This window comes from Oreochromis niloticus, linkage group LG20 (genome assembly GCF_001858045.2).
Source record: "Oreochromis niloticus isolate F11D_XX linkage group LG20, O_niloticus_UMD_NMBU, whole genome shotgun sequence".
Lineage (NCBI taxonomy): Eukaryota > Metazoa > Chordata > Actinopteri > Cichliformes > Cichlidae > Oreochromis > Oreochromis niloticus.
Window position 1 is genome coordinate 25,952,091 of NC_031984.2, and position 17,916 is coordinate 25,970,006.

At 44.0% G+C, this 17,916-nt stretch overlaps 1 protein-coding gene across 3 annotated transcripts; it reads left to right on the top strand.

Annotated features, from left to right (window-relative positions):
* The first annotated feature begins 627 nt into the window (after positions 1 to 627).
* LOC106099054 (zinc finger protein 260-like) lies at positions 628 to 16,741 on the top strand. 3 transcript variants are annotated; one of them, XM_019350266.2, is made up of 4 exons: positions 628 to 900; positions 4,038 to 4,253; positions 4,698 to 4,949; positions 13,968 to 16,741. In XM_019350266.2, exons 1-4 carry the CDS (start codon positions 738 to 740, stop codon positions 15,737 to 15,739), a joined length of 2,403 nt encoding a protein of 800 aa, XP_019205811.1. In that variant the 5' UTR covers positions 628 to 737; the 3' UTR covers positions 15,740 to 16,741. The 3 variants fall into 3 exon arrangements, with proteins under 3 accessions (XP_019205811.1, XP_013133088.1, XP_019205813.1); XM_013277634.3 differs by lacking the exon at positions 13,968 to 16,741 and adding an exon at positions 5,278 to 5,429; XM_019350268.2 differs by lacking the exon at positions 13,968 to 16,741 and adding an exon at positions 5,040 to 5,226 and having other exon boundaries at positions 629 to 900.
* The last annotated feature ends 1,175 nt before the right edge of the window (positions 16,742 to 17,916 follow it).

A 17,916-nucleotide genomic window follows, 5' to 3' on the forward strand; every position in this document is an offset into this window, starting at 1 on the left:
GCATTCGATTACACTCGGATATCTGAGCTTCACTGTGAAAACATAATCGTACATTTGATATTTCATTGGATTTTATTGTTTTGGCTTCGGGGTGGCACCTGGGGTGGCCAGTCTGGTTGGGGGGGTGGCCTGTGCCCCCCAGGCCACCCCGCTGGACACGCCACAGAACACAAAGTCAGGGCTGACCCGGGAGCACTGCTGTGAGTCACAGTGCGCAGCATAAAGGTTCTTTCACATCGGACGCAGCATGTGCTGCTAATGCTAACTAAAAGCCAAGGATCCAGAATTTGTTGCGCTGGCTGCTGAGCTCTGTGGGTTTTTGGCAGCTCTACCTATACTAGATGCACCTGCTCCTTGTTGTTTCTATCTCTGACTTTGTGTCCTCTACAAGAGTTTCTGTTTTCTTTGCTGGTTATTCAAATGTTCAATAAAAACATGTATGCTTATTCATAACGAAGAAAGCTTTGTAACTATCCCCACTAGTGAAGTATGTCATTTCAACAACACTGCCCCCCCCCACACAGCACACACAGCATATTGTATATTGTTATTTCATGGACCGTACTAGAGAAATCAGGAGACCTGATGAGGGCAGTATTACGCCTTTGATACCTCCAGCCTACCGTAAATTCAGTAGAAGAAGAATAGCGGCAATGGCGCCATTGAGAGATCCCGTTGCGATCCCGAGTTAAGTTTGAAGACGTTGGTTTGGCGGTGTATCGGTTGTTGTTGCAATAATGTCTTCAGTTCAGCATCTGAGAGAGTTTATCAAGGAGAGATTAACTTCTGCTGCAGAAGAAATCTTCTCAGAGTTTGAAAAAATGATCGTCCGGTATGAGAAAGAGATCTGTCAGCTAAGACTGCTTAATATCAGACCTGGGGTAAAGTCACACAATACAGGTGTGTAAATTTGTGGAGGTGTGGGGGTTGCGGGATCATCGTGTGATTCACGTGGGCATGATCTAAATGCATTGATCTAAACTAGTAATACACCACAGTAAAGTGTATGCGGTTATATCTGTGCAGTGTTGAGAAGGTTACTTTTAAAAGTTTTCCACTACAGATTACAGAATACATGGCCCAAACATAGTTTGTAACGTATTCCGTTAAGTTACTCAATGTGAATAACGTATTCTAAATACTTTGGGCCGGATTACTTTATATATTTTTATGCTTTTTACAACTACATGCCGTGTGAATTATTGCTATAACTGAAGGCTACTAGCCACCGAGCTAACAATGTTAGCTGGCGTTAGCTAAAGTTAGTTCATAGATTTCAGACTGTTAGACTTAATTGATAGCAGTAACAACCTGCTAGCTATAAATAATCATGTGCAGTTCTGAAAGCAATACCAAGTAAATCAATAAAAGTAAAATCGTGATGTAAAATGAATAACAGTATGGTGGACATTAGGTAAGGCTGCAGTTTTTGCAGCGATCTCGTATAGAAAACAATTTCTGTATCAGTAATATGTTTTCTTTTTAATTTTTAAGTTATCTAAGTGACTTATGTATGTTTAACCTGAGTAGCGAAAGACGGAGGTGGGTTTGAAAACAATTTGCCAGGAGTCCGGTGTTCTCACGGGCTCTAGCAAGCTTTGAACCCCGGCTCGCTGGGTAACAGACGTCTCCGAAAACGTCGGAGCGCTTTTGAAAATATGTGATGTCTTGATAAACTGAGCAGATATTTGAGGTTTACACAGCTACATTCTCGCCTGAAAATATGTAAAACGTTTATTTTGTGACCCAGAAAGAATAATAAGAGTAATATTAAAACTAACTAGCTGCCGCCATTGTTGGAAACTGAGCTGGGCTGCGCTACGAATTCTGGGACAGAGCTACTTCTTCTTCTTCTTCGGGGTTTAACGGCAGCTGGCATCCTTGTACATGCAGTGCTGCCATCTTCTGTTTCAGTCCGTTTTTACACTCTTAAATCCTACTACTTATTCCTGCGTCTTTTGTGATCTTATAAAGCTTCAAACGACGCGTCGACTATTAAATCAGTCGTCGACGATTTTGATAGTCGACGTAATCGTGACTAGTCGACTAATCGTGACAGCCCTATGCAATATGATGAAATATATCAGATGATGAGATGAAAACATCTATAGTTTCAAGTTATATGCTGTTGTTTGGTTTGTGGTGTCACAAAATACATTTTTAACAGCAATATTTTTTCATTGGTTTCATCTTCACTGGCTATCAATAAAGATGAGGCAGAACCTGGTAGCTCCAAACAGAAGGACCAGTCAAAACAAATTGAGGATGTTATTCCTAAATGAGGGGCTCCCCCTGTTGCATGGACATGGTTTGGTTATGAAAAGTCTGACACGGATCAGAAAACTCTACTATGGAAATTATGTTCAGACCGGTCCCCACCATGGACTCAAACACGACAAACCTCTTCGACCACCTACGCAAGAATCATGTGAAAGTTTGTGGAGAGAGTTTATAGATGAGAAGCAAAAAAGAGCCGTCAGGTGCTCAAAATAAACCTTACACTCAAATGTTAGAACAGGCTTTTCCCCACAACACGCCATGTAATAAATACTCAGAAAGAAAATGGCGGCCGTTACAACATATATCTAAAAATATATAGTTTCATGCATTGGTCAAAATACTCGACTCCAGGTACACGACACCCAGCTGAAAACACTTCACAGAAGTCAAGTTGCCCGACATTCACAGAATTTACAGAAAAAGCACTATTTTGTCATATTTATCATTATCGGGACGAGAAACGTCTTATATTGGGATATGAGATTTTGGTCATATTTGGTCAAAAAGAATGTACTTCCAGATGTTTCTTTAGGTTGGAGGTGGATTCTTTATAGCTGAGAGCAGCTCGGTTGCTGGGTCCATTGTGTAAGCCACCAAGATTACCAGGACACTTACACTGGAGAGCCTCTTATTGCGTGTTTTTTTTTGGGTTTCCGGCAATGCATGAAATTAACAAAATTAGAGAGAGTATAGCCTAACATATGAAACAGGAAAAGACCATCGTGTAATCCATTTATTTAGAAGTAACTGTATTCTAATTATTACCAATTTATCGGTAACTGTAATGGAATACAGTTACTCGTGTTTCGTATTTTAAATGCATAACGCCGGTACATGTATGCCGTTACTCCCTAACACTACATCTATGTAAACATACTTACGGCCACTTTGTTAGGTACACCCGTTCAACTATTTAATCCAAAATGTAATCAGCCAATCAGATGGCAATAGCCCATGCATTTCAGCATGTAGCGATCAGTGACGGTGATTGAAATCACTTTGATCGTGGTGTGGGTGTTGGTGCCACATTGGCTGATCTGAGTGTTTCAGAAACTGCTGATCTGTTTAAATTTCCAGCACAAACATCTGTATGATTTACAGAGAGTAGTCCGAAAAAGACTAAATATGCAGTTCCCTTAAAATGACAGTTCCCTGTACTCGGGTCTCCAGAGTCACCAGCTCTCAACCCAACAGAGCACGTTTGGAATGTAGTGGACCATGAGATTTGCATCATGGATGTGAAGATGACAAATATGCAGCAGCTGTGTGGAGCTCAGGTCAATATAAACCACAGATTTCTGAGGAACGTTTTCAGCACTTTGCTGAATCTCCACAAAGAATTAAGTCAGCTCTGCGGACGAAAGGGGCTCCAATCTAGTACTAGCAATGTGTACATTATTAAGTGACCAGTGAGTGTATATTTATTAGTAAAATGTTAAAAGATTAGCATTAACAGCATACCTTACCTGCCGTCGTAAAATACTTTAAGCTTTCATGATCATATTCAGATCATGCTGTTGTTCATTTCTTTGTTTATTCACATTGTGTGATGATCACTGGCAGTCACATCTAAAAATCAGACCCCAGACAGCTGTAAGGTTATCAACATCACCCAATGAACAAATGACTATGAGTGAATGTTTCTGTGGCAACATAAACCACAAGCTAAATTCTCAATAGGTGACCGTTTTCAACCATCTTGAGCTTTCTTATCATCACATTAGTCACTGTTTTCTTGTGTCCCTTTGTTGATGAAGGTCTGTATGATCAGCAGTTCTGTGACCAGGAGAGGAGCTCCAGTCTGGACCAGCAGGACACAGATCCTCCACAGACTAAAGAGGAACAAGAGGAAATCTCCACCAATCAGGAAGGAGAGCAGCTTGAACTGAAGCAGGAGGATGAAGGGATTAATGTCTGGACCGGAGAACAGCTGGATTTGTCGTGGAAACCTGGAGTAAAGCTGACCAGAATAGGTATGTAAAAGTGGAATAAGCAGATTTCATAATATAGAAATGAATATGACTCATAACAAAACGTCACAAAGACACATGGCGTGCATTACCCCCTGGGATACTGCCTCACTGAAGACATGTTTTCTGTTAGCACAGTAAAATAAAAACTGGGTTTCAAATCTTCTGGTGTTTAATAAAAACTAAAATTTCCACCAGATTTAAGTCATGTTAGTCCAGAATGGTATGCAGAATGTAGAAAAATGTTGAGACGATGAAAACTGTGGATTATTGGCCACAAGGACCAAGTTGGAGTAGCGAGCTGTACGCCTCATAAATGATGACTTTCTGCATGTAAACAGAATTTTTCGCTGTTCACTGCATGAGAGAGAATATTTAAATATCGCTCACATATCTGAGAGACCTGCTCACAATGTAACTTTTTTCTTGTGTGTTGTGTCTGCTAAGACCTCCCACAGCAACATGATTGTAAGGAAAATGAGGATCTGGATGACCCGCAGGTCTGTAGCCAGGAGAGGAACTCCAGTCTGGACCAGCAGGACACAGATCCTCCACAGACTAAAGAGGAACAAGAGGAAATCTCCACCAATCAGGAAGGAGAGCAGCTTGCACTGAAGCAGGAAACCAAAGGCATCATCATCTGGACCGGGCAGGAGCTGGGCATCATGTGGAACCCTGAAGTAAAGTTGCACAGAATAGGTATGCAAAACCTTAATAGATAGATTTCTTAATACAAAACTGAATCTAACTCATGTTGGATCCTAATCAGACCTCTGATATACTTTATAGAGGCACATGAAGAATTTAAAGACCGACTGCAATAAGGAAACTGACATAATGTTCTAAGAGCCAAAATGTCTAGCCCTCCCAGTGTCCGCCCAGTCAGGACTGTCTTATGTTGAAAATAATTGAGTACAAGAGAGAGGAAGACACCCTACAATGAGTTGAAACATCAGCTTGTTATTTATTCCTGCATATTCATATTTGTCATTCATATTGTCACTTTGTTTGTCCCTCCAAATTGCAGTCGTCACTCCTTCGCCTGTGCTGCGCCCCTGCACCTGCAGGCGCACTTACAGTGAATATCAAATTTAATAACAGGACATTAACTAGGCATGTAATACTTTTCTTTCTTTTTTTTGGCCACATTTTTCAAGTGACCTATATTTGACAACCGCATATAAAAAAAAAACAAACAACAACAACAACTTTAAATTATGCTTTTGGTGAGCCATCTCAATGTTTTCAGTAGCCCCCATATGGCCACCCATATGAAAAAACTCTGGAGCCGCCCCTGTACATTATGACTGAGTACATCCACTAAACCTTTTGTGGATAACATAATTATCCCCATTAGGGCTGAACGATCAATTTAAAAATAAAATATATCGATTTGAAACTAAGCTTTTAGCAAACCACACAACACTATGATAGGTGTGTCCTTGTGCCATGTGTTTCTGGGTCTTTCTTTCTTCTCCTGTTCCTTTGGATTCTAGTACACGGCCTGTGTAGTGACGTTATCGGTGGACTTCCTGATTGTGTGGCCAATCCAGCACCACTTTCTCTCAGAACTGGTATTGCTATTGGTTTCTGGTTTGTACTTGTCCACAGTTTGTAATCTTCTCTGGCCACTGGATACAGAAGATTTGTTGCAGGCAGCTGCTGATGAATGTCTGCAACATACAGAGCGCTGTCTTTGCTTCATGTTTACGAGCTATAGAGAAGTATAGGTGTGACCCTGATTTTAAAAACGCTCAGCTTGGTGGAATTTCTGACCTCTTGAGTTTCAGACATTTTTTAAAATTATGTTGTTTCTTTTTTCTTTCTTTTTTTAATAAATCCATGACTCATTTAATTAATTATTTATTTCATATTTTAATTATTTCTTGACCCATTTAATTATTTCATGATTTATTTATTTCTTTTTCACAGTCCTGACCTCTGGCTGTTCATGAATTTATTTTATCTGTCAGCCTCACCCATCAAACTCAGGGGGCGGGGTTAACGCTGATCGAGTCAAAACCATTGCTTTAGCCTGGTGGCCCCGTTTGTCCTTCTCTACACTAACAACCGGCATGTGGAAAATAACTGAACTGTACTTTGAAAAACCCTGTTTTGTGTGTCACCAGATACACTTTTAATATTTTTTAGCAGTGAATGTAGTGGTTTAATCTTCAGATATCTTGTGGTTTGTCAAGATAGAGCCTGTTTGTAAAAGTGCTTCGATGATTTCGGAGATGTCTGCCCAGCCCAGTCTCACACCAAAGTGTGTGATAGTCCATCTAAGGAGCTTGGAAAGAAAAGCGTCTGGACTTTAAGTTTCCGTGAAGACGATAAAGAAGTCCGGACGCTTTCTTTCCAAGCTCCTTAGACTACGATGACCTGGATGACTGAGAACCTTCACAGACGTGTGACAGACCTGCTTGGCTCGCAAGTGGTTGCCGCAGACAAAGCGTGGGTCCCGGTACACAACTGTCATAACCCCCGCTGACTGTCACCTCTCGGAGGTTCAACATAGACTGCTTCCACTTGTTTTTGCACTAGAATGATGTCGGCGTAAGTCATATTCGTTGTTTTCCGACCGATGTAATTGAGCATTGTGTGGCACATCTGACATACTGTTGTACTTTTGTCCACGACGCGCTTAAGTAGGGTCATACTTCACATGAAAACCAAAATAGTTCCAAATGCCAGATCTGAATGACGGTGGATGAGGTTCAATTTTGGGTAGCGTTGAGGCATTTGCCATGCTAACTTGAGTGAATGCATATGGGCGGCGCTCAGTGAATCTGCCCTCAACAATGCAGCCTAGGCGGAGTAATCGAACACAGATCCACTGAGCCCTCAACACATACGGCATCATCAGAAGAAAAGTTGATCAAATAAAATAAAATTTTGGTATCGTTCAATACATATGCGTACCGAACCAAAAGCACTATTTTGTGTATCCTATTGTGTGTGTATATATATGTATATGTATATATATATATATATATATATACTACTACTACTACTACTGGAACAAGGAGGCATCGGTGGGCAAGAGACGAAAACAGGGCGTTGTTGGAATGCTACTACGCAAGTAACCCTGGCGGAAGGGGTTACATGAATAGGATGAGGGACCTATGGATTCTTCGATACCCAACATCCACAATGACGGCGAAACAACTAGTAGCTCAGTGTTCCAGATCAACAGGACCCTAAGAGCCTTCATCAGGAACTCAATGGGGATGTGGCGTACAACACTAGAGGCCAACTCCAAGCCCATAGCACAAGTCACCATCAAGTGCGGGATCTACCAAGGAGATGCTCTGTCCCCACTCCTGTTCTGCATAGGCCTGAACCCCCTCAGTGAGATCATTAACAAGACTGGCTACGGATACCGACTACAGAACGGAGCGGTTGTCAGCCACCTCCTGTACATGGATGACATCAAGCTGTATGCCAAGAGTGAACAAGACATCAATTCACTGATCCACACTACCAGGATATACAGCAATGACATCGGGATGTCGTTCGGACTGGAGAAGTGTAGTCGGATGGTAACAAAGAGAGGGAAGGTAATCAGAACTGAGGGGATCGGACTACCAGAAGGCAACATTGCAGACATAGAGGACAGTTACAAGTACCTGGGGATCCCGCAGGCGAATGGGAACCATGAAGAGGCCGCTAGGAAAGCTGCAACCACCGAATACCTGCAGAGGGTCAGGCAAGTCCTGAGGAGTCAGCTGAACGGTAAGAACAAGATCCGGGCCATCAACACCTACGCCCTGCCCGTGATCAGGTACCCTGCTGGGGTAATAGGCTGGCCAAAGGAGGAGATAGAAGCCACTGACATCAAGACAAGAAAGCTCCTTACCACGCATGGAGGGTTTCACCCCAAGTCCAGCACCCTGAGGCTGTACGCTAAGCGGAAGGAAGGAGGCCGGGGACTGGTGAGTGTCAGCACCACAGTCCAGGATGAGACAACGAACATCCAAGAATACATTGGGAAGATGGCCCCAACTGACTGAGTGCTCAGTGAATACCTCAGGCAGCAGAAACCCAAGAAAGAGGAGGGAGACGAGGAACCATCATGGAAGGACAGGCTCCTGCACGGTATGTACCACCGGCAGATAGAGGAGGTGGCTGATATCCAGAAATCCTACCAGTGGCTGGACAAAGCTGGACTGAGAGACAGCACAGAGGCACTAATCATGGCAGCACAAGAACAAGCTCTGAGTACAAGATCCATAGAGGCTGGGGTCTACCACACCAGGCAAGACCCCAGGTGCAGGCTGTGTAAAGATGCCCCAGAGACAATCCAGCACATAACAGCAGGGTGCAAGATGCTAGCAGGCAAGGCATACATGGAACGCCATAACCAAGTGGCCGGCATAGTGTACAGGAACATCTGTGCCGAGTATAACCTGGAAGTCCCAAGGTCAAAATGGGAGACGCCCCCAAGGGTGGTGGAGAATGACCGAGCTAAGATCCTGTGGGACTTCCAGATACAGACGGACAAAATGGTGGTGGCTAACCAACCGGACATAGTGGTGGTAGACAAACAGAAGAAGACGGCCGTAGTGATCGATGTAGCGGTTCCGAATGACAGCAATATCAGGAAGAAGGAACACGAGAAGCTGGAGAAATACCAAGGGCTCAGAGAAGAGCTCGAGAGGATGTGGAGGGTGAAGGTAACGGTGGTCCCTGTGGTAATCGGAGCACTAGGTGCGGTGACTCCCAAGCTAGGCGAGTGGCTCCAGCAGATCCCGGGAACAACATCGGACATCTCTGTCCAGAAGAGCGCAGTCCTGGGAACAGCTAAGATACTGCACAGGACCTTCAAGCTCAGAGGCCTCTGGTAGAGGACCCGAGCTTGAAGGATAAACCGCCCGCAGGGGCGTGCTGGGTGTTTTTTATTTATATATGTGTATCTCCAAAAAGTTGATTCTGTTCATCTGGACATAGCATTTTGTGGGAGAAACGTTTCGTCACTCATCCAAGTGACTTCTTCAGTCTCAGCTGACTGCAGGTTTCCCCAATCTTATAAACAGTACATTTGCATAATGACTGAAACCAGCCCACTGAAGGAACAATGGGCTGGGAGGTCAGTTCCTTAATCTTAATATGCAAATTCTCATGACCATTGATCAACAACCACTGACCAAAACCCACTGATCAAAGATCACTGATCAATGGCCATGACTACCATTCACAGAGAGTTGGGGAATGGCTGCAATCACAGCATTGTAAGATGGCGAAAGATGTACCCTTAGGCCCCCTCCTCGATTCAGAGATGGTCTTTCCCTTTTCACGTAAATGGCCTCCTTGACTCTGCGCTCAAACCAGCGTTCCTCCCAGTCCAAGATGTGTACATCCTCATCCTTGAAAGAGTGTCCACTGGCCTGTAGGTGTGAATAGACTGCAGAGTCCTGGCCTGACGAGGAAGATCTCAGCCTGGGCGTCTATTGTCTAGTGTAGTCTGGAAGATGAGTGGATGATGGGATGGGTGCAGTTTTCTCTGTGGTGGGGTCGGGTGGACTGTCCCGGGCTCTGTGGGGCCGGGCAGCGCTGCCGCGCTGGGCCCCGGTCCGGATGGGCCTGGGCCCCCCTTTCCCTGGCGGGTTGCAGAGTATGGGGGTGCCTACTGGGGTCAGCGGGGGAGCTGGCCCCAGGGAGGGGTTACTTGCCCCTCCCTTCCTTCCCTCCCCATCTCCAGCTGCCTCCCTCTTCCCGCTCCACCACAATCACCCACACATGCAGGGCCTTGGGGTAGGGGTGTGTCACCAGGGTGCAGGGGAGGCATCCCCCCCCTCTGTCCCCTTCTGGCTGCCTCTGCCTCAATTTTATCCCACACCTTAGACATTCACATTACTCACACTCTCATTACACATACATATAGGATCTTGGGGGTGGGCACGCCACACAGAATCCAAATTACCATCAGGGTGTACACCTCACCCCTGGCGTCGTTGCCCACCTCTCAATTTTAAATACACGTAGACATTGAGGGCTAGCAGGGGGGGCTATGCGCTTACCTGCTGCTCTGGCAGGTAGCTCCATGCCCTCCTGGGTTTTAAATGCACCTTAGAACACACATGCATCAACACTACATATGAGCGGGTGGAGGGAGGTTTGGAGTCTTCACACACCCCCGTTCTCTGCGGCCTGCTGGAGCGGGTTGGGAGGAGGAGTTGGCCGTCCGACTGGGGTCTGGAATGTGGGGCCTCCCTGCTGCTACGGAGTCGGGGCGGTCTGCTTCTCCCCACCGCAGGGAAAAGGGTAACACCACCTGGGTCTGGGTGCAGTTTCCCCCTCCAGGGGCAAGGGTACCCAGACCCGGTTCTTAGAGTACGCTTGGGGAGAGTGATTATGTGTACAGCGTCTCTTTATGTCTGTCTCCACGTTGGTTGAGTGTGGAATAATTGCTTATGAGAGCATGAGGGTGGGAATGGATGTTTGTATCTGTGTGTGCCTGTATGTCTGTGTCTATATGTCAGGTTGGGTATTAGACGCCACCTCTCTGGGGACATCTCAGGCCCTCCAAGGTTTGGAGGCCTATCTCCCCCCACCACTTCCCCTGCCGGTGGCGGACGCCCTCAGACATCGGTGCGTTGGTGGTTCTGTGTGTCCGGGGGTGGGCGCCCAGGTACACACCGGCTCACTCCTTGGCGGCTGCTTATCGGGGCCTGGAGCCTGGGGCTCGCTCGGGCCACTTCGGAGGCGGGGTGCCCTCGGCCTCTCGGCCCGGAGCTCGGTCACTCAGGCACAGCTGGCTGCCGGCGGAGCTCACGGGTACGTCACTGCAACCCCCCCTGGCTTCTGCTCCGCGGCTGCTGAGTGACCCCTCATCTGGGACTCTCCTCAGCTCTTTCTGGGATAGTGACGCGGCTGCCCCTCTGTTGGTCTTCCTTCATTACATGAAGGAACCTTTAAAAAAAAAAAAAAACAAGCGCGTCCATGCTCACAGGTGTACACACAGGTGATCACACACACAAACAACACCCTTTTTGGCTCCTACCTCAAAGCACACTGTGCGCTGTCGATCTTACGTGCTGCACAATAATGTTTAATATTTAGTATTTACTGTCATATTCCCATAGATCATTGTGATGATGTTTATTACTCTCGTTTTCTTCTGCTTGCTTTCTTCTTTCTTTCTCAACAGGTGATCCAGGTGATCGATATATGTATTTTTTGTCTGCTTATTCTGTTGGTTTTTGGTTTTTTGCCCTTTTTCCCCGTCCCTCTTCCCCGCTGTTTTTCTTTCCCTCTTTCTTTCTCCCCTTTCTTTCCCCCAGTCAAGTCTGTCCCGTATTCAGCAAGTGAAAATAAAATAAACAATAAAAGGTGAATCAAATGGACCATTACGGCAAGGCTGGGATGGTCCATTTGGTAAAGTAAATCCGTTGGGCATCTTTCTTCGCCTTTAGACAATAATTCTGATGGCAAAAGAACCAAACGGGACAGGTTAAAAAAAAAAAGAAAAAAGAATAGACTGCAGAGTCCTGGCCTGATGAGGTAGCTCTTCTGTGTTGTGCCATCCGCTTCGCCGGACGTTGTTTGGTTTCCCCGATGTATAAATCCTGGCAATCCTCCTGGCACTTAACAGCGTACACTATGTTACTCTGTTAGTGTCGGGGGACCCGATCCTTGGGGTGGACCAGTTTTTGGCGCAGCGTGTTTTGGGGTTTAAAAGCCACAGAGACCCGGTGTTTAGAAAAAATGCGTCTCAACTGCTCCGATACTCCTGACACACATGGGATCACTACAGGTTTTCGCTTGGGCGGTTGTCCTTCTCTCCTGGATTGGCTGGAGCTTTCTTTAGGTGCCTTTCCTGCTTTGACAAAAGTCCACCTGGGATAACCACATTTACTCAGGGCCTTCTTGATCTGATGTTCTTCTGCCTCCCTGGCCGCTGTGTCAGTGGGGATGGTGTTCGCTTTGTGTTGTAGCGTCCTAATGACACCCAGTTTGTGCTCCAGTGGATGATGAGAGTCAAACCTTAAATACTGATCCGTATGTGTAGGTTTACGGTACACGTCAGCTTTTAGATGTCCCCCATTACTGATGGAAATCTCACAGTCTAAGAAGGCTAACCTGCCACTTTTCATATCCTCCCTGGTGAATTTGATGTGTCGGTCCACTGAGTTAATGTGATTAATGAATTGTGGTACGTCCTGAGATTTGATTTCCACCCAGGTGTCATCCACATATCTGAACCAATGGCTTGGTGGTGGTTCCAGGGTAGGATAGCAAAGCCCTCTTTTCCACTTCTTCCATGTACAAATTGGCCACGATGGGTGAAACTGGGGAGCCCATGGCACACACCCATGTTTCTGCCTGTAGAACTGACCCTTGTATGTGAAGTAGGTGGAATGAAGACACAGTTCCAAAAGCAAACACACTTGGTCGATGCTGAGAGTGGTCCTGTTGCTGAGGTTGGTGTCATCCTGTAATCTCTTACGGACTACCTCCAACGCTTCCGTGACTGGGATGCAAGTGAAGAGAGGTGTAACGTCGTACGAGACCATGGTTTCATCTGCCTCCATAAGGACATCTCTCACCTTCTCAACAAAATCCAGGGTTTTCTGGATGTGGTGTTCAGAGCTGCCCACCAGCGGGTTGAGGATCGAAGCCAGAAACTTGGAGATGTTATAGGTGACCGAGTTGATCATGCAGACAATCGGTCTTAAAGGTGCACCCTGTTTATGTATTTTTGGTAAACCATACAGGCTTGGTGTAAATTCCCATGGGTATAGCCTGTGGTATGCGGTCCGGTCAATAGCCTTGTCTTGTTCTAACTGCTTCAGACAGTCTATCACCCTCTTCCTGTAGCCACTTCCTGGGTCTCGTTTCAGGGGCTCATAAGTATTTTCATCACTGAGTAGTGATAAATTTTCTCATGATAGTCTTTCTGGTTTAGCAATACTGTGCACCTATCCTTGTCTGAAGGAAGGATGATAATGTTGTTGTCATCACTAAGTGATGTGAGTGCCTTCCTCTCCTCCATGGTGATGTTGGATGCTGGGGGCTTTGCATTGCTGAGACAGGCCGAAACTTTAGTCCGTAGGCGGAGGGTGGAGGGTGGTTCCCTATTTTGTTTTGCTGAGAGTTTGTTAGGTTGTTTAATATTTCTACTAAGTACTCTTTAAAATACCAGAATAGGGAGGATGGTGTAGGTAGGTTTAAGTTTGTTAGATTGATCGGTGTAGCTGAACTAGAAAATATTTTGGGTGCAGTGTATTTTTTGCATACAGGTATAACAGAATAGTTTTAGTGTTTTGTTTTTTAAAACTTGAGTGTGAACTTCTACAAAATGCAGCAAGATATTTATAATAAACAGTTGTATTGATTACAAAATACACTATATCGGATTCATATCAGTATCGGCAGATATGCAAATTTATGATATCGGTATCGGACATAAAAAAGTGGTATCGTGCCATCACTAGTTTTGTGCACTTTGATTACAAAATTTCAGGGATACGATTTTGTTGTTTTGTTTGATTATATATCGTCTTTATTTCCTCATCGTAGATGGTCTTTTTATATTATTTGTAGAGTTTGTAAATGACAGCAAAATTGTTTTCACTGAGTCAGCAAAACAGTTTCTCCCCACAACATGCCTTTCATTGGTATATCTAAGCAACATGCTTACCATGTGGAGATTTGCTAATGGTTAAGGTTACCTTGTAATTTCTCAAATGTATGTTTTTTGATCTGTCCCTTCAGATTTTCTACAACATGACTGTAAGGATGAGGGGGGGCTCACAAATCAGCAGGTCTGTAACCAGGAGAAGAACTCCAGTCTAGACCAGAAGGATACTTCACAGATTAAAGGGGGAGAGGCGGAACTCCGTACCACTCAAGAGGAAAAACCGCTTGTCCTAAAGCAGGAGACTGCAACTTTTCCTGCTGGTGAAGCAAGTGACCACAGTGAGTCAAAACCAAGCAGTGACCAGCTCCTTTCTTACAACTCTCCTGTCACAGATCAGGATGAAAGCAAGGATGGTAACTCACACAGAAATGAGTCGGAGGCAGTCGTATCAGGCCTGACAGTTCAAAATTCCAAGACAGCACATTTATGTAGCCGCTGTGGGAAAAGATTTTATAGGTCAGAAACATTGAGTCGACATATGCAAATTCACACAGGTGAGAAGTTACGTTCTTCCGGTACCTGTGGCAAAAGATTTATTTGGAAGTCAGACTTGACTAGACACATGCGAATTTACACTGGTGAGAAACCACATTCTTGTAGCACCTGTGGGAAAAGGTTTAATCAGAAGGAACATTTGAAAACACACAAGGAATTCCATGCAAATGAAAAACAATATTCCTGTAGCACCTGTGGGAAAAGATTTAGTTTGAAAGAAATTTTGAATAGGCACATGCGAATTCACACAGGTGAGAAGCCACATTCTTGTAGCACCTGTGGGAAAAGATTTATTGAGAAGGGTAATTTGAAGAGTCACATGCGAATTCACACAGGTGAGAAGCCACATTCTTGTAGCACCTGTGGGAAACGATTTATTAAGAAGGGTAATTTGAATAGGCACATGGGAATTCACACAGGTGAGAAGCCACATTCTTGTAGCACCTGTGGGAAAAGATTTATTAAGAAGGGTAATTTGAATAGGCACATGGGAATTCACACAGGTGAGAAGCCACATTCTTGTAGCACCTGTGGGAAAAGATTTATTGAGAAGGGTAATTTGAATAGGCACATGCGAATTCACACAAGTGAGAAGCCACATTCTTGTAGCACCTGTGGGAAAAGATTTATTAAGAAGGATAATTTGAAGAGTCACATGCGAATTCACACAGGTGAGAAGCCACATTCTTGTAGCACCTGTGGGAAAAGATTTATTAAGAAGGATAATTTGAAGAGTCACATGCGAAGTCACACAGGTGAGAAGCCACATTCTTGTAGCACCTGTGGGAAACGATTTAGTCGGAAGAGTCATTTGAAGATTCACATGCGAATTCACACAGGTGAGAAGCCACATTCTTGTAGCACCTGTGGGAAACGATTTATTGAGAAGGGTAGTTTGAAGTGTCACATGCGAATTCACACAGGTGAGAAGCCACATTCTTGTAGCACCTGTGGGAAAAGATTTATTGAGAAGGGTAGTTTGAAGTGTCACATGCGAATTCACACAGGTGAGAAGCCACATTCTTGTAGCACCTGTGGGAAAAGATTTATTGAGAAGGGTAATTTGAAGAGTCACATGCGAATTCACACAGGTGAGAAGCCACATTCTTGTAGCACCTGTGGGAAAAGATTTATTGAGAAGGGTAATTTGAAGAGTCACATGCGAATTCACACAGGTGAGAAGCCACATTCTTGTAGCACCTGTGGGAAAAGATTTAGTCAGAAGAGTCATTTGAAGATTCACATGCGAATTCACACATGTGAGAAACCACATTGTTGCAGCACCTGTGGGAAACATTTTAGTTCTTCAGTAGTGTTGAAAATGCATTTAGGAATCCATGCTACATGCTAAGTTTCATTCTTAGAAAATGGTGATGGTAGAACACATAAACATTGTTCGGATCATTTAAAAAAAAAAACAACTTTCAAAAGGTTTTTGGAAGCTCAGTCTCTCTCTTCACACATGGAGAAAAAAAACAGAGTTTGTCTCGCAACATAAAATGTGTCCACCTTTATCACCTGTTTCTGACGTCATTGTTTTATAGTTTATGGGATTTGTCTTTGCTGAAGTTTTTTCATTTTCTTTGTCATGGCCTCGACAGTGCTTGAGATATTTTTTTGTGTCTTGATATAAAAGAACTATTTCTCAAAAACACACTTGGAAATATCTGTTTAACAAACTACCTGTGTACATGAGGTAGCCTTTACTGAAATCATTTTTTTCTCTGAAGTTTACAGTTTGAAGGTGTTTAAAGCAGAAGACAGTTGATTAACTTTGCACTGTTTGCTAACTTGCACACTGCCAGAACTCCTGTTGGGATTTTGTTTTTTATAATGAAATTTATACACTGGATTGACATTAATGGGAAGTGCTTTGTATATGGAAAAGGAATATTTTAGGGAATGACAATGTTAAGCAGTTGATCCATGTTCGCGTATTGTTTGTGACCCATATACTTATGTTATAAATGTAAATAATAAATGACCTAACTTGCACTACTGTTATGTGAGCACCTGTTGATACCCAGCTGTTGTTTGAGATATAATAATATGGACTAATGTGTAACTTTAACAGTGGTGTGTTCCATTTGACAGGAAATGAATCTAAATTAAGATAGGAAATAATTAAGTTTAAAGATAAAATATGGATAATTATATAAGAAAGGAGGAGGAGCTGGTGACACCTCTCCCATAAAGGAGCTCAGAAGTGCCCCAGGAGTCTTCGTCTTTATTTATCTTTGTTGGCTTTTGGCCTGCATGTGCTTATGGCAAACACCCTCGAGGGCTTTTCTTTTTTTCTTCTAAATCTTTGTTAATCTTGTATGTTCAATAAAACAGTTGGCATCAAACCTTACATCGTCTCTTGTAAATTTTGTGTTTTGGTTTAAATTGTGTTCCAAAAGCCTGAATCAACATCTTTCCGGACCTGTAGAAATTCTGCAAGCCTTTAAAATTTGCGACCCCACTATCCCGCTGCTCTTTGAAAAACTAACAGTACTTCCAAACTAGCTGTTAAACAGGGCGTTTTAAAAGACAGTGTGCACAGCGGGAACAGAGGCTTATTTCAGACCAGATTTTAAACATCGACAGGCAGTACGCTCAGTCACCATCACCGGCGCTATATAAAGAACGCTTAAGTTTACAAACCAAACTCAATTTACTTCCCACTCGACAAGTGGAAGGATGTCTGATTAGGAACAAGAGCGATTTTTACGAACATGGTGGAAAGACCGGTAAGCTTTTGGCCACCCAACTGCGTGGTATTAGGGCTAAACAAATCATTACTGGCGTGAAGGCGGACAATGGAGTGGTGACTAAGGATCAGAAGGCGATTAATGACATTTTTTCTTTGTTTTACTCTAAGTTATATACATCAGAGTCTACTGTTAATGTGAAAGATTTACATGGTTTCTTTGACTCCACTGATATGCCCTCGCTCTCCCCAGAGCTCAGACAGACTCTGGAAGCCCCTATCTCAAAGGCGGAAATTCAGGTGGCAATAGCATCTATGCAATCAGGGAAATCTCCAGGTCCTAATGGATTTTCTGCAGACTTTTATAAAAAATTCTCGGACGATTTGGCTCCCTTCCTTTGTGAAGTTTTTACAGAGTCGCTAGACTCTGGGGCACTTCCTTCATCATGCTACCAGGCCTGTATCACAGTGTTACTTAAGAAGGGCAAGGACCTGACTGACTGTGCTTCTTATAGGCCTATATCTGTTAAACACGGATGTTAAAATTCTGTCTAAGCTACTGGCGCACAGGCTGGAAAAAATTCTTCCTGCTATAATCTCTCCCGACCAAATTGGCTTTACAAAAACTCAGCACGCCTTCTTTAACATACGGCGACTTTTTAATATTATCTATGCCCCCAGCCATGTTGTGCCTGAATGCCTTATTGCTATGGAAGCGGAAAAAGCATTTGATAGGGTGGAGTGGGAATATTTGGTTTTTTTTTACTTTAGAAAGGTTTGGAATGGGCCCCTTATTTTGCTCATGGATCAAACTTCTTTATGCAAGCCCCACGGCT